This window comes from Halichoerus grypus, chromosome 11 (assembly GCF_964656455.1).
Source record: "Halichoerus grypus chromosome 11, mHalGry1.hap1.1, whole genome shotgun sequence".
NCBI classification, from domain to species: Eukaryota; Metazoa; Chordata; class Mammalia; order Carnivora; family Phocidae; genus Halichoerus; species Halichoerus grypus.
This window is the reverse complement of record NC_135722.1, coordinates 80,845,778-80,862,896: the sequence shown is the minus strand read 5'-3', so window position 1 is coordinate 80,862,896 and position 17,119 is coordinate 80,845,778. Positions and strand designations below refer to the sequence as shown.

Here is a 17,119-nt window from a genome sequence, read left to right as displayed (position 1 = left end):
AGAGTGTTTCACCTCTTCCTGGGTGTATTTTGTTCTTTTTGTTAGAGAACAGTACTTCCCAGAGATACAGGGAAATTAAAACTGGTATATATATATATATATATATATATATAAAGGTAGTATTGAATAGGGAAAAAAGGACTACATTGAAGCTTATATCTATATATATATTAAAAAAAAGAAAAAAAGTTTATGTGTGAAAAAGTTCAAGTTAAAGCCCATTATCTTTTAAACTATATTTGCATGTTCTGCATACTGCATGAACGATGAAAATGGTCAATGAACCAGAGTGACTATATTGAATTCTTTGAAAGGACTCATACATGAAACCTTTCAGTTGACTTTAAACCAGAATACAGTTTTTACTCACTTGATTCACTCAGTGTCTATTGAATACCTTCTGTGTGCATGACCTAACAATTAAACAGTAGTGTTAGAAAAGCCAGAAGTGTGGGCTCACAGCGTGAGCACATTTTGGGGCAACATATCTTAGCATTTGGTCTTCAATTTTGCACAAAGAGAAAACTTATTTCATCCATTCACTCACATGTTACTTGGTCTGTGAGAGATATTTTGGTAAATGAGGCCCATTAATAAGTCAGGATGTCAGTTTACTTATTTATATTACCAAAAAAATGCTGCTAGTAAAACATGTTGACAGGTCAATACAATAGGAAAGTGTATTTTGGAAGTCAGATTAAGATCAGATGCAAAATAATAATCATAACAAAGGTGACGGTATACCTGAGGGCTCCAAGTCATATATCTACAGTTCCCTGAGAGGATGCTTATTGCCTGGTCAGGGCCTCCTCATTTTTTCTTTGTCTATGCTCTTCTATCATCTTGGGCCCACTATAGTAATTGTAGCTTATCTGACATCTCTCTCATGATATTTTAGAGATATCGTTGCTCCTACATAATGGAGACTTGCAAGATGCTTTAGCCTCATGGCAGCACATTTAAAATGCTGTCTTAGGATACACTGCATCTGACATATTGTATCTATTATGTGAATTATTTTACATTGACTTTTAGCTGTAAGCTCAGTGTGTAAATATTTTCCTATTTGGAGCTTGAAGCAACACAACATTTACAAAATTAAAAAAAAAAAATGAACAAGACAAAGGTCAGGAGAATGGAGGACCCATGACAGGATCAGACCCACTAGGCATCCTCAGCGCTGGAGACACACACTGGGAAGATGAATCCTCATAACATCTAGTTCGGGGCTTAACTTGGCAAGCTTTGAAAATCAGTTGGGCCTAACTCTGGGTACATTAAAAATCAGTGGGCTTAGCTCTGGGAGGGTCAAAGGGCCATAGGAAACTGACCTCCTCTCATAACTGCACATAACCGCAGAACACAGAGTGCAGACAGCTAGCCTGACTACTGACATTGCCCACCAAAAAGTCCATGGTTATCTCAGACACACCCCACAAAAGCACAGGGACCAAACCCTGTCCTATGAAACCGCAGCAGGTAAAGCCAGTCATTGCAGCTTACTGAAAGCTCAGTCAGCTAGTGGCTCAGCCACAACAGTAGTGTTTACACAGCCCATATCCAGGAGACACCCCTGGAGCACATGGTTCTGATGAACAGGGGACACTGACTACCAGGCACCACAAGACCTCTTCTTCACAAGGCCACTACTTTTAATATCAAGAGATACAACTGACCATCCTAATACCTGTAAACAGAGTTAGACAAAATGAGGCAGAGAAATATATCCCAAATGAAAGAACTGGACAAAATCACAGCAAAAGAACTAAAGGAAATGGAAGTAAGTATTATGCCTGATAAAGAATTCGGTAATATCATAAAGGTATTCAGTGGACCTGAAATAAGAGTGGAGGATCTCAGTGTGACCTACAATACAGAGATAGAAAATATAAAAAGAACCAGAGATGAAGAATTCAATAACTGAAATAAAAATTATACTAGAGAGAGTCAACAAAATATTAGGCAATGTAGAAGAACAAATCAGCATCTGGAAGACAGATTAATGGAAGACAAGCTGAACTACAAAAAGAAAAATGACTAATAAAAAATAAAAAGTGGTTAAGGGAACTCAGTGACATCATTAAATGTAGTAACATTCCTATTAATCCAGAAGGAGAAAACCGAGAGAAGGGGAAAGAAAACTTATTTGAAGAAATAATAGTAAATTGATCAGTATGGAGGTTAAAGCACAAAAGCAATAAAATTAATTATATCTACAAGAATTAGTCTAGGGATTCACAAAATAAAAGGATGTAAAATATGACATGGTATACAGAAAATGGAGAAGGGAGTAAAAATGTAGGACATGAATGTGTTCAAACTTAAGTGACCATCAAGTTAATAGAGACTGGAATACACATAAGATGTTATATGTGAAACCAATGGTAACCACAAATTAAAAACCTATAATAGATACACAAAAAAAGAGAAAGGAACCCAAGTGTAACATTAAAGAAAGCCATCAAAGCATAAGGAAGGGGGCCAGAGAAGAAGAAAGGAAGAGAGAAGAACAAAAACAACCAGAAAACAAGTAACAAAATGGCAGTAAGTACATACTTATAAATAATTACTTTAAATGCAAATGGACTAAATAATCAAAAGACATAGGGTGACTGAAAGGATAAAAAAAAGACCCATCTGTATGCTGTCTACAGAGGCACTTCAGACATAAAGACACATGAAGATTGAAAGTTAAGGGATTAAAAAACATTTACCATGAAAATGGAAACAAACAAAAAACGAGGGTAGGAGATAAATTTTAACAGACATATAAAGGGGGAGATTGACAGTAATACAATAATAAGGACTTTAAACACCCTATTTACATCAATGGATCAGTCATCCAGACAGACGATCAACAAAGAAACAATGGCTTTGAGTGACACATTAGTCCAGATGGACCTAACAAATATATACATAATATTTCATCAAAAGACAGCAGAATACTCATTCTTTCAAGTGTACCTGTGACATAGTCTGTGATAGATCACATTAGGTCACAATACAATTCTCAGTATTCAAGAAGATTGAAATATAATATCATGCATCTTCCCACCACAACAGTATGAAACTAGAAATCAACTTTCAGAAATTATCTGGAAAGAACACAAATATATGGAGGCTAAACATGATACTAAAAAATGAATGGAATAAACAAGAAATCAAAGAGGAAATTAAAAAAAAAAAAAACATGGAGAAGGGGCGCCTGGGTGGCTCAGTCAGCTGAGTGTCTTTCCTCGGCTCAGGCCATGATCCCAGGGTCCTGGGATAGAGCCTGGTGTCAGGCTCCCTACTCAGTGGGGAGCCTGCTTCCCCCTCTCCCTCTGCCTGCCACTCCCCCTGCTTGTGCTCTCTCTCTCTCTCTCTCTGTCTCTCTCTCCCTCTCTCTCTCTCGATATTTCTCTCTAAACATGGAGTAAAAGAAATTGAAAGCAACTGTGCAAATTCTTTGGGACACAGCCAAAACATTTCTAAGAGGGAAGTTTATAGCAATACAGACCTGCTTGAAGAAACAAGAAAAATCTCACACCTTGCACCTAAAAGAGATAGCAAAAGAACAAAGCTCAAAGCTAGTAAAAGGAAGAAAATAATAAACATCATGGCATAAATAAATGAAATAGAGACTAAAAAACAATACAATGATACCAGGAGTTTGTTCTTTTGAAAATAAGCAAAATTGATGATCTTGAGCCATATTTACCAAGAAAGAAGAGGACTCAAATAAATAAAATCAGAAGTGAAAGAGGATAAATAACAACTAACACCACAGAAATGAAAGGACTATAAAAGAATATTATGAAAACTTACATGCCAGCATATTGGACAACCTAGAAGAAATGAATAAACTCCTAGAAACATATAACTTTACAAAACTGAATCAGGAAGAAATAGAAAATTTGAACAGACCAATTACTAGTAAGGAAATTCAATCAATAATCAAAAAACTCTCAACAAACAAAAGTCCAGAACAAGATGGCTTCAGTGGTAAATTCTACCTAGTATTTTAAAAAGAGTTAATACCTTTTTGTTTTCAAATTATTCCAAAAAATAAAGGGGAAAAAAAAACTTCCAAATTCATTCTACAAGACCAGCATTACCTTGATATAGGGAAATTTGTTGCATTTCTATACATCAATAATGAAGTAGCAGAAAGAGAAATTAAGAAAACATCTCCATTTACAGTTGCATCAAAAAGAATAAAATATCTATGAATAAACATAACCAAAGAAGGTGAAAGACCTGTACTCTGAAAACTATAAAATATCAGTGAAGGAAATTGAAGACGGCACAAACAAATGGAAAGATATTCCATGCTCCTGGATTGGATGAGTTAATATTGTTAAAATGTCCAAATTACCCACAACCTACAGATTTAATGCCATCCCTATCAAAATACCAACAGCATTTTCCACAGAACTAGAACAAACAGTCCTAAAATTTGTATGGAACCACAGACAAACCCAAAGATGGCCAAAGCCATCTTGAGAAAGAAGAACAAAACTGAAGGTTTCACAATCCCAGACTTTAAGAAATAGTACAAAGTTGTAGCAATCCAAACAATCTAAGCAGTATGGTACTGCCATGGAATCACACATATAGATCAAAAGAATAGAAACCCCAGAAGTAAACCCACAACTATATGGTCAATTAACCTTCAACAAAGGAGGAAAGAATATGTAATTGGAAAAATACAGTCTCTTCAACAAATGGTGTTGGGAAAACTAGACAGCAACATGCAAAATAATGAAACAGGACCTCTTTCTAACATCATACACAAAAATAAACTCAAAATGGATTAGGACCTAAATGTGAGACCTGAATCCAAAAAAATCTTAGAAGAGAGCACAGTCAGTAATTTCTCTGACATCAACCATAAAAACATCTTTCTAGATAGGTCTCCTGAGGTATGAGAAACAAAAGCACAAATAAACTATTAGGAATACATCAAAATAAAAAGCTTCTGCACAGCAAAGGAAACAACCAACAAAACTAAAAGACAACCTACTGAATGGGAGACGCTATTTCCAAATGACATATCTGATAAAGTGTTAGTATCCAAAATACATAAAGGATTTACATAACACCAAAACAAAACAAAACAAAACAAAAACCAAATAGCCCAATTTAAAAATGAGCAGAAGACACGAACAGACATTTTTTCAAAGAAGATATCCAGATGCTAACAGACACATGAAAAGATGCTCAACATCAGTCATCATCAGGGAAATACAAATCAAACTACAATGAGATATCACTTCACATCTGTCAAAATGGCTAGAATCAAAAAGACAATAAATAACAAATGTTGGCAAAGATATGGAGAAAAAGGAACCCTCACACATTATTGGTGGGAATGTAAATTGGTGCAATCACTATGGAAAATCATATGGAGTTTCCTCAAAAAGTTCAAAATAGAATTATCATATGATCCAGTAATGACACTTATGGGTATTTGCCCAAAGAATACGAAAGACAATTTCAAAAGGATATATACACCTCTATGTTTATTACAGCATTATTTATAATAGCCAAATTATGGAAGCAGCCCAAATGTCCATTGATAGATGAATGGATAAAGAAGATATGGTGTGTGTGTGCGTGTGTGTGTACGCGTGTGTGTGTACACAGTGTTTCTCAAACACTATTTCAGTGAGTATTGGCATCCTGGGGGTTTCATCACCCAAGTATTAAGAAGCCACTGATAATAAATTTATGTTAGGGAGAGTAGTCAAAGGAAACTTAGAGGCATAATTTATGGGTTGATCAAGGAGGATCTTGAAAGTCAGGGTAGGCTTTGGAAATTAAATTATTAAGTACTTATTCTCAATTCACTTTCACTTTGTAATATTATTTATCCTTTATATCAGTATATTATAGCAGAATTTACATGACAGAGAGGTTTGAGGGAAATATTTCCTTTTTATAAATTTTGTCCTGATTCTTCTGTTTATTTCATGAAAAAAATCTCTAAGGGTCAATGCTTTAACATTTTTCAACATTGCATTTTTGAAATATCTTACTTCTTCATCTCAGTTAGCCAGACTACTTGCAATCAACAGTATCAGAAGACCGGAACAGTCTTTTGCCTTGTTTTCTGCCTTTGAAGGATGCCAAAATATCTTTTGAGTCAGGGACAGCCATTGCATATGTGACAAAGGATTTTTTCCTTCATCCCAAATAAAATGAATAAATCAAATTACTTCCCCACAAAAAAGTGATGGGAAAGGAGTGAAATTAGCCTATGAGTAAGGTCAAGCTTTGATGATACTGTTATGAAGCCTTCAAAAATGATTTTTCTAGCATCCTATTCCACTGAAATTACTACTGCCAATGTCAAAAAAATCTTTTTTTTATCAAATCTAATGAATACTTTCAACCCTTAACATGTTTTGCATGCCTTTGGGGCCACTGACAAAGTACCATTTCTTGCTGATACTCTTACTTTGGCATTTATCATTTCCCTTCAGGTAGATGTGTTTCTCTCAATTTACACATTTTGTTTCCTTTGTGGATTTGTTTTTCCATTCACATCATAAATTTGGCATTTCCTGCATTCCATCTTTTACTCCAGTAATTTCTAATTCTACACAGACTAGATGAGCCCATTCACAGCCTTGTCTTCAACTACCCCTATATTCTGGTGACTCCTAAGTACATAGTATCAACCCCTCTAATAAGCTATTGAATCATGTATTTCAACTATTTATTACATATTTCCACCTGGATGAATTTCCAGGTCAACATGGCCTTCTACTCCATAAACCTAAAACCTTTTTCTTTATCTTGAAATGGTGCCTCAGATAGAATCTTGGGTATCATACTGGGCTCAATTTTCTCCTTCACCACCTGTCCAATTAGTTATCAAAGTCTGTCAACTCTACTTATTAAATATATGATTCACTATATATGCTACTTCCACTGCTACTGCCCTGACTTAGTTGAGGTCCTTGTCCTTTTTTCCTAGATTTCAGTTGTAGCTCTTTGACTAACCCTATTACCAATTTCACCCTACCACCAAACAATCTCTGCCACCAGAATCATCTTTCTAAAAACAATTATAACCAATTATATCATTTCCTTTCCTTTTCATAATAAAGTCCAAACTTCTTAACCTTAACATCCAAGATTCTTCTGTGACTTGACTCCTGAATTTACAATGTTATCTCTCATTCTTCCTCTTCAAGCAACTCTAAGTTTCAGTTCTCACAATGCTGTTTGCTCAGTATCCTGCCTTCTTTTGCCCATATTGTTTCCCTACCTAAAGATCCTTCCCTTCTTCACATTTTCCCCTGGCTGGTCCCTAACAAATCTTAGGATTCTAATTACCTGTCACTTCCCCTGAGGACGAGTTCCCTGGCCTTCCCAGACTGAGTCAAATGCCCCTTTGCTCTACCACATCATCTTTGCCCTACCATATCACCTTTGCCTTTGTCAACCATACTATCACTCTGAGTTATACTTATGTTCTCATTTTCTGTTTCACCAGACTGCAAGTGTTAAAGGCAGAAATATTTTTCTAGTCTTTATGCCTAGTTGCAACCAGAATGCTTCATCCAGAAGGATGCTTAAAGAGTATTTCTAGAAATTTAAATTATAGAATTGATACAAAAGGAACTGTGCTATCTTAAATCATTAGCCATCAAATCCTTATTCATAAAAAAATAATATATATGTTGGTGATTATACTTATTTTGCTGTGGCATTTTTGTGCTCCTCAAACTTCACTCATACTTTGTGTCAGAAGGTGCTGAGGTATTTAATGCTCCACCTTTGTTGTAGATTAAACGTTTCAGTACATGACAGTTTTTACAACAGTACAACCTATATATTTTATCCAAACTCTGGAGGTAACAGAGGAGAACTTAGAAGGTTATACATGCCATGTGTTACCATATACTTTTTTTTTAAGCATTAAGGATTGAACAGCTTGTAACAGGGCTTTTGTCAGAAATTATCAGGCCAAGTCACTTAAAAGGAAAGGGTATTTTTCCTTACTACTTGTTAAACACAATTAAGGATCATCCATCACTTTCTATGTGAAGTTTTTCATTGATCATCATTGCAAATGTACTGACTTTACCTGATCATTATCATCAATGGGAATTTGAGCTCAGTGTTCCTGTCTTTGTTTCAGTATAAAGTAATGAATGATAGTACAGTTAATGGGGAAAAAATAACACTTTTGTACCAGGCATGTTCAAGTCAATTTAACAGTGTACATTTATCACAGATAAGCCCTCTAAAAGGTGGCTATTTTAAAAAGCTATTTTCTGAGTTGCTTTTCATTCTGTTAAATGGAAAATAGACTTTCTGCTATAAATATTGGCAATTTCAAAAGTTTTAAGTTATTTCAGCAAAGATTTGCCTTTTATATTATAATTTACCAAAAATGTTCCTTTATTTTTATTTCTAGTAATCCCAGAATGCAAAAAGAAAAACAAACAAACCCCCCCCAAAATAAAGTGTAGGGTAAAGTAGACATAAACATGTAAATGTAAGTGGAATCTGTTTTTTAAAAAAAGAACAAATAAATTAACTGTTATATTATGATGTAAACATTTTCAAATTAGAGATTAACATGAAACAAAGGCCTGGAGTGATTAAAAATACAGTAGGTCAAATATTTCAGTAGTATGAAATGCTTTCTTTAGGAAAGTTATGAAATTGACTAAAAAAGGAATAAAGAATAAAAATATGTTCCTGAAGATGGTAGTGAACAATTTATTAATGTTTTAATACATCTGACTAATTGAACCTAACTTTCTATGAGCCTGTCATTGTATATATATAAAACATATATATAAAATATATATTCTGGAAATATATATATTTGTTGGTGTATACCAAGTATATATATGAAATATATATTCTGGAAAATGAAATATATATATGAATTCTTAGGTGGAACAGATGTTATTAAAATAGCTTGGTGTTCCCACCAAAACACTTGATTTTTATGTACCTTTAATAAAAGATTTCATCTACTATCATTGTTTCAGCTATATTCAAATGCAGATAATTTCCAAATTTATATTTATAGTTCATATATCTCTCCATATTTCTAATTCATTTGTCTAACTACTGTCTGGACATTCCAAAAGTCCTTCCAACATATCAAAACTTACAATTTTGTCTCTAGCCTATTTATCCTCCTCTATTTTGTCTCAGTTATGCTATTGTCATCCACCATTCCTGCAAAAATACTGAAACATCTGTCTCCTTCTTCCTCCTAATTACATATAATCAGTTGTCAAATCTCTTTGATTTTACCCTTTAAATATTTCTCTGATGTACTCCCTACTCAGTACGCCTACCTGTTGACTTATTTCAGACTTTTATCATCTCTCACTTGACCTTTGGCAATAGCTCCAACTTTTTTCTGTAATTCCAGACTTAACTCCCTTGAATCCATCCTCTACATGGCTATCAAGAATCCCTCCAAAACAGAAATAAGGCTATGTCGTAATGTTGCTCCTTAATAGACATATCTGACCACAGCCTCCATATCCAGATTTACCTCTTTGCTTCTCCCTCCTTTAAGTTCATCTGTGCTGGGCTGTGATTTTCTGCAAAACAGGCAAAATGAGAATTGAAAAGAGGTGGAGAGAAGATTTTGACCATTTGAGTCAGTGTATTTGCCCTCTCCCTGCCATTCTTCCTCTACCACCAACACCAGAGAAGGGCCTAAAAGAGGTTGTGAAGGTATGAAAGACCAGAGGATTCACACACACACACACACACACACACACACACGACTCTAAACCTCTTAAACCACATGGGTGTTATATGCAACTAATGAATCATTGAACACTACATCAAAAACTAATGAGGTACTATATGTTGGCTAATTGAACATAATAAAAATAAATAAATAACTAAATAAATGTCTGGAAAGGAAATAAAAAATAGTGAATGTCAATAAAAAATAAAATAAAATGAGACTGGATTAAGTTTCAAAAAACAAAAGTGACCATAAAACTATGGAATCTACCTAAGACATAATTAAGGAATGTTAAATAAAAATAAAGCACAATTGAAAGCAGTGGTTTTATAAAATAAAATCAGTTTATTTTTAAATCCCAAAGACTTAAGATTCCTCAACACTCTGATTATACTCTGCTTGCGCATGATCTCCTTGGGAGTTTTTCCTGACCTGCTTCCCAGTTCCTGGTGTATTCCCTGTTAACCTTCTGTATCACTGTACTTAGTTGCTTGTCTTTCCTGTTGACTTGTGAGTTTCTTTTAAGGGCATGAGTTGAGTCTTTCGTCCTCTTAACCATTTTAACACAGTGCCTAGCGCACAAGTGATTCTCAGTAAATGTGTGACTGATGGACTGTCAATTAGTGAATTCCCAGAAATGCTAAATCACAGTGACCAATTTTAATGACTTCAAAGTTGTTTCTTTTTAATTTCTCAGGCTCTATTATGTATTACTATTTCCTTATTTATAGTATAAAATACATTGAAATTGAAAACAATATATTACCCTTCTTATATCTATTTTCAAATTTCTATATATTTTCAACATTTTAACACAAGTGATTTTGGGAATCATTTTATTTTTTTAAATTTGTTTTGTAGGTTTTCGAAATTTACATATTGATGACCAGATAACTCTCATCCAGTATTCTTGGATGAGCTTAATGGTGTTTGGACTAGGATGGAGATCTTATAAACATGTCAGTGGACAAATGCTATATTTTGCACCTGATCTAATACTAAATGAGTAAGTAGTAACTTGATTTTTGTTCGTATTATCACATAAGTGTATATGTAGGATAATCTTTAAAATTACATTTCAGTAGATGATTACACATTTAGTATCCCAAATAATAGAATTTTCCTGAAATGTTTATCAGAATTATCTCAGGATATAGCTTGATATAACAAAATTAATAAAATTGTATCATTATATCAGTAACTTGATATTTGGAGATTCCCCTTTTGTTTCAATATATAGTAGTCATGTCAAATCAATTTTTTTAAACTTCAAAAGTGTATCAAGAAATATACTTAAAGATAAAATGAAATTTTTAGTTTACCAAATTAAAATTTTATACCTTGGTACTAATGAATATAATTATTTAAATTAGAAGTATTTTTGCTTGAAACTATTGACTTATTTTCAAAAAGTAAAGCTATCTCTCCTCCTAGAGGGAAAAGTCAGACAGGTCAGTTATTTTAATAATTGAAAGACAAATATTTCAATTTTCTTGGTTATATTTAAATTACTATAATTAATTTTCTACATATAACCTTAAACTGAATAAGAATCTTTTCATGGAAATATTTATACCATTCTAATGAATGCTGACTCAGAATTATATGACATATTAAGTTACTTTTGTTTTTATAGTTAACAGATAATTTTCATATATTTTATTCCATTTTGCCCTATAATCCCTTGAAATAGGTAAGGAATCAGTGTCCTTCATTATACAGTTCAGGAAACAGGCTCAGAGGAATTGTATATCCTGCCAAAGAATCTGAGTGACAGTCAGGATTAATTTTAGCTCTTCTGAGTCAAAATCTAGTTTTCTTTTCACAATTTGTGTTAGCTGCATGTGACTACTGTGGGTATTGCAGAATAGCACATGGTTGAGAAAATACCTTTAAAAATTTTTCTTCAACCTTCAGAATTAGTGTTTGGCCTTGTCAGTTATTTAATCCTTTGTAATGTTCTCTTTGTCACCATACATTTCCTCTAGAATAGTTCATGGTATAACTCTTCTACACTGACTACTCTGAACTGAATACACTGAACTATTCTACATTCTTCAGTTTCTGTGAACTGAATCCATTCTCCAATTAGATTACCACAAAATTTTATATCTATTTTTTAACAGAAAAAATCATCAGTAAATATATGATTTCCTGAGTGTTCCTCAGCTCCACATTCTCAACTCCTTAGGTTTTTAAATGTAATAATAAAAGTGAGAAACAACATTAATCTTGGTCAATATGTATTTAATATTATTTCTTACTTTAAAATTTCTTAACCTCAAAAATTCAGTATTGTGAACAAAATATTGAGTTTGTTTACAAAAAGACATTTTCTGTAATAAGTAAGTTACCAAATCTTTTCTCTGATAAATTACACAAACTGGCTAAGACACTGTCTGTGTGTTTCTTTTTTCCTCTTGCTTTTTCTTTTGTGTGTTGTGTGTGATACAAGACAGAGGATGAAGGAATCATCATTCTATTCATTATGCCTCACCATGTGGCAAATCCCACAGGAGTTTGTCAAGCTTCAAGTTAGCCAAGAAGAGTTCCTGTGTATGAAAGTATTGCTACTTCTTAATACAAGTGAGTGAGTACAGCAACTTTTACGAGATGTTTATTTTCTTAATTTTTAATTCATTGGGAAAGCCTCAAATGGCAATATGATCATATGGTTATACATGAAGTCTGAATCTTAGATTGTGGCTGCAAAGGAGAAACACCTAATATACTATCATAGACATTAATAAAATTACTTCATATTTCTCAGGCCTTACATAATAATAAAATATCCCACCAATTAGGGAATTCTATTTTTTTTTCAGATAAAATGTGCTTAAATGACTTTTTCATATTCACCTAATTGGGTATTATGAACTAGTTAATACTGCGTAAACACAAACTATCTTCTTTCCATCCCCACTCCACAAAAGACTTACTATATAAAATACACATTTTTGTTTGGAACTATTATTTTTATGTAGAATAGACAGTTAAACAAATAACCTACAAAGATCAGTGGTATAACACAATAGCAGTTTTTTGTCACTCATATTCACAGTCCATTGGGTTAGGAAGAAAACCCATGCTCCTTCCATATAGGGGCTCCACACTTCCATAGCAGCTTGGATTCCTCCATTGGCTCTAACTAGAAGATAAGCACTGAGTGAGAAGAATTTGGACGTGAGGCCTGGAAATGTCGTATGTCACTTCTACCCACATTCTATGACCCATATTTAACTGTAGGAGAGGTTGGGAAATATACTGCAGCTCTATACCCAGAAGAAACATTATGAAACATAGCATTGGTCACCAGAAGGACAGGCAAATATACATTTCACTCTTTCTCATACACAAAGAGCACACACACCTCTGCTTCAGTGGAAAATTTTTAAAAACTGCTTTTACTTTTTACCTTTTTCTGTGTCCTTTCCATGCACTGGTAGGCTCAGCCTTTGAATATCTGAATTGACCCTTCTTTTACTCAGTGATTTGAAAGAGAACCTAAGGGAGTGAAGGTGAGCCAGGGGTCTTTCTCAGTAGTATATTTTCAGGGACTTCTTTCTAGTAGCACAAGTCTCAAATAGTGGAGGGGTGGGGTACACATCAGGAAGAAAAAGGCAAAAAAGCTAAATCCTTAAAAAAGGATGTTTTCCTCATGAAATCTGTGCAAACACAGGGACCAATACAGGATCTAAGGATCCATAGCCCTATCCCCCCACCTTGGGAACACTATTTGGAGCAGAGACCTTCAAGCCTAATTTGATAAAAGAGCATAAAGTGGGCTAAAGTATTGATATGGAGCTAGCCAAGAGAGTCAGCTAGAATAAATTTAATATTATAACAGTTAACTCCTGTCCTTTTCTTGGCAGTAATGAATCCTATAGCAGTTAAGTTAGAGATAATCCTAGATTTCCCAAATTAGTTGTTATTATTAACATAATTCAATATTTATAGATAGGCTACATTATGCTGAAGGGCCAAACAACCCCACAATCTCAGTAGCTTAACAAAAAAAGTTTTTAAATATTTATTTTTCCCACTATATGTCCAATGCAGATCAACAGGGAGGCTCTGCTCATTGACGTCACTCAGGTGCCCAGGCACATGGAGGCTATATCTTGACATACACTTCTCCAATCACTAGAGCATTGGTAAGGAAGGAAATGGTAAGGGAAGGAAGGGACATATGTATAACCTCCAGTCACATACCATAGAAAACAAGATTCTTGGCCACTTGCAGCTTCAAGAAAAGGGAAAAACAGCAATATTTGGTGAATAGTACTTAAGATTTCTACAAATTTTAATAAAAATCCTAATGGGATTTTTGAGGAGAGACTTGGCAAAGCTTTTGGGAATTTATCTTTAAATCTTAAACAGTAGATAAGTATTACAAAAATTTTGAGGTGAAGAAGGAAATTAGAATTCTACCTAATTAATACAGTGTGAGAGAAGAATAGATACACTAAATTCTTAGTCAAGTCAGACTAGTATATATTAGAACTTAATATACTGTAATGGAAACATCATGAATCAATGAGTATGGAGCAAATATTGTTAGGAAAAAATAAATTTTATATTTGGGGAAAACTTAGTTTGTATATTTAGCTCAAATTATATCTTAAAATAAATACCAGATAATTGAGTTAAATGTACACACTTAAAATGTTAAAAACATACCAAAAGGAATATAAATGATTTTGAGATTTCAAATAAGGAATACCCTTTTAAAAATAAATGCAATTGGAAAGTTGGTAAAGGAAAAGTTCAATGATTTGATACATTAGTATTTAAACCTCCAATTTGCCATTAAAAATTAAAATGAAGATCTTCAGGAAAATATAGCAAGTTGAACACACCATTGTTTCTTCTAAAATGACACTAAAATATTACTAACGGGATTTTTTTAAACAAATAAAAGAGAATGAGAGGAATCAATAACAATAAGATTCTGCAAGCCAGCAAGCAGAGCTAAGTTAGCATACCTGAGAAAGTTGGATTCTAAAGCAGAAGTAAGAAAAACCAAGAAGTACCTTGATTTGCAACACCAAATCTCTGGCATGTTTCTCAGTTGGCGACAACAATGATTTTTTGAGATGACAGTGAAGGTAGAGTTAAAAACACAAAGTTCTTTTTAAAGTCTGTATCCAGAAATCACCCAACCATGAAATTGTCCCTCTCCAACTCAGGCAGAGACCTTAGGTTTAGTTCCTGAAGAGGATATAATAGAGGGTAGCTGGATTGGTGAACTGTAGGCACTGCTGAGGGTGAGAGGTTCCCTAATGACAACAGATTAATTCTATATCAAATGTTGATAAATCTTCCAGCATACTCCCTTCACCCCCATCTCCCAGAACAATGTTATCCAGGTTTATATCCTCTAGACAGGAGAATGAAAGATTCTTCTCTGCAGAATCTCTTTGGCCAGAAAGAAAAAGAACTAATATGTTAACAGTAGCTGTTTCTCTTTGAAATAGCTCAGCCAGATTGCCCTGTACTAAAGCTCACAGTCAATAAACACTACCTATTGAAACAGAACTCTGAATCAGCCTTGTAGTTTTCCACTCCTGAATATAAATAGCCAAGGCATCTGAGAGAGTCCTTTGACATCAAAACAAAGACAAATCAGAAAGAAAACAAGCAAACAAACTCGGAAGACACAGATGAGGTAGGGAGATAAAACCTCAAAAAAATTAAAAAGCTATCCCTCTTTAGAAAGAGAAGAGAACATATTGCACCCAAGAAACAAGTACTGGATACGGTGAGAAAGGAATAACACATTAAAAGCAAATAGCTCTTGGAAATTGAAATTGAAAGTTGAAAAGCAGAATTTACATATATATATAGATATAGATATAGATATAGATATATATAATGTATATATGAAAGTAGAATTTAAAAGTCAGTACAGGCATTGGTAGACAAAGAAAACCTTTCAAAAGTAGAGCAAAAACCAAAAAATATAGAAAATCAGAAGCAAGGAGGCCCAACACACAAATAGTTGGAGCACTAGAAAGAGAGAACAGGAAAATACATAGGAGAAGAAATCATCAAGGAAATAATTAGTCTTTTTAACAAAAGGAAATTTGGAAAATTTCATTTAAAAAATGACGTTGGACTCTTATTAACTTAAAATGGATCAAAGACCTAAATCTAAGAGCTTAAACTATAAAACTATTAAAAGAAAACAGACATGATATTGAATTTGGCAATGATTTCTTGGATATGACACACAAAACACAGGCAATAAAAGAAGAGAAATGGATTTCATCAAATTTAAAACTTTAGTGCATCAAAGGTCATGATCAACAGAATAAAAAGTCAACCCACTATATGGGAGAAAAATTTGAAAATCATTTATCTGATAAAAAAAAGTATTAATATCTAGAATATATAAAGAACTACAATTTAACAATTAAAAAATTTTTAAATGGACAAGGGCCTGAATAGACATTCTCCAAAGAAGGTATATAAATAGCCATTAAGCACATGAAAAGATGCTCAACATCACCAATCATTAGGGAAATACAAATCAAAACCACAGTGAGATACCACTTCATACACTCATTTAGATGATTATTTACTCTCAGTAAAACAAAAAGTTGTACTAGAAATCATAATATATACTATATGTGACTAGACTGTGGTAGCATTTTACATAACTAAATAATAAATACTGAATATTGATCTAACCAATATTATGAAAGTGATATTAGGAAGATGAGGAATAAGAAGTTGTGTGTGTGTGTGTATGTGTGTGTATGTGTGTGTGTGCTACTGGTATGGAGGTGATTGTAGATCTGAAAGATGGAAATGGAGCTAGAGCCTTATTTTCCACACTGGAAAATCAAAAGTAAAAATAAAAAATCAAGAATCAGCACTACAATGTTGCTATTTAATTCTGTCAAAGGAGAAATTAAAATAAATAAATGAAAAAGTTGAAAGTGTTTGCCTCTGGCATGAGAAAAGTTGGGTTGCCTGAGCACTACTTTTTGCCCTAATAAGGTTGTAAAACTGTGACAAAATATTTAAAAATTAAACAACAAACTTAGAAAAATATCTGAAATATAATTTAGGCCCCTATAAATAAGTGAGTACAAAACAGAAAAAAAATTAAAAATCACTAATACACATAAGAAAACTGTTCACCCTCACTAATAATTTGAGAAATGAAGATATTTTATTTTGCTATGTAAAAAGCAAAGATTACCTAAAATGAAAATATTCAATACTAGCCACAAAACAGTTAACTAGTGAGAAGTTTAGCAATGTATATTACGAGTGTTAAGAAAGTTAGTATCTTTAATTGCAATAATTCCACTTCTAAGGATATATCTTTTTAAAAAATCAAAAATTATATTCATCATAAGTATTGTTTAGACTAGCAAAATATTTCAA

At 33.4% G+C, this 17,119-nt stretch overlaps 1 protein-coding gene across 2 annotated transcripts in view; it reads left to right on the top strand.

Moving 5' to 3' along the window:
- The window catches only part of PGR (progesterone receptor), a 98,209-nt gene that overhangs the window by 75,663 nt on the left and 5,427 nt on the right, over positions 1-17,119 (top strand). For both annotated transcript variants that reach the window (XM_078058737.1, XM_036081767.2), the window contains 2 exons: positions 10,583-10,727; positions 12,177-12,307. In XM_078058737.1, coding sequence (XP_077914863.1) covers positions 10,583-10,727; positions 12,177-12,307 — 276 coding nt within the window. The remainder of the gene's footprint in view (positions 1-10,582; positions 10,728-12,176; positions 12,308-17,119) is intronic.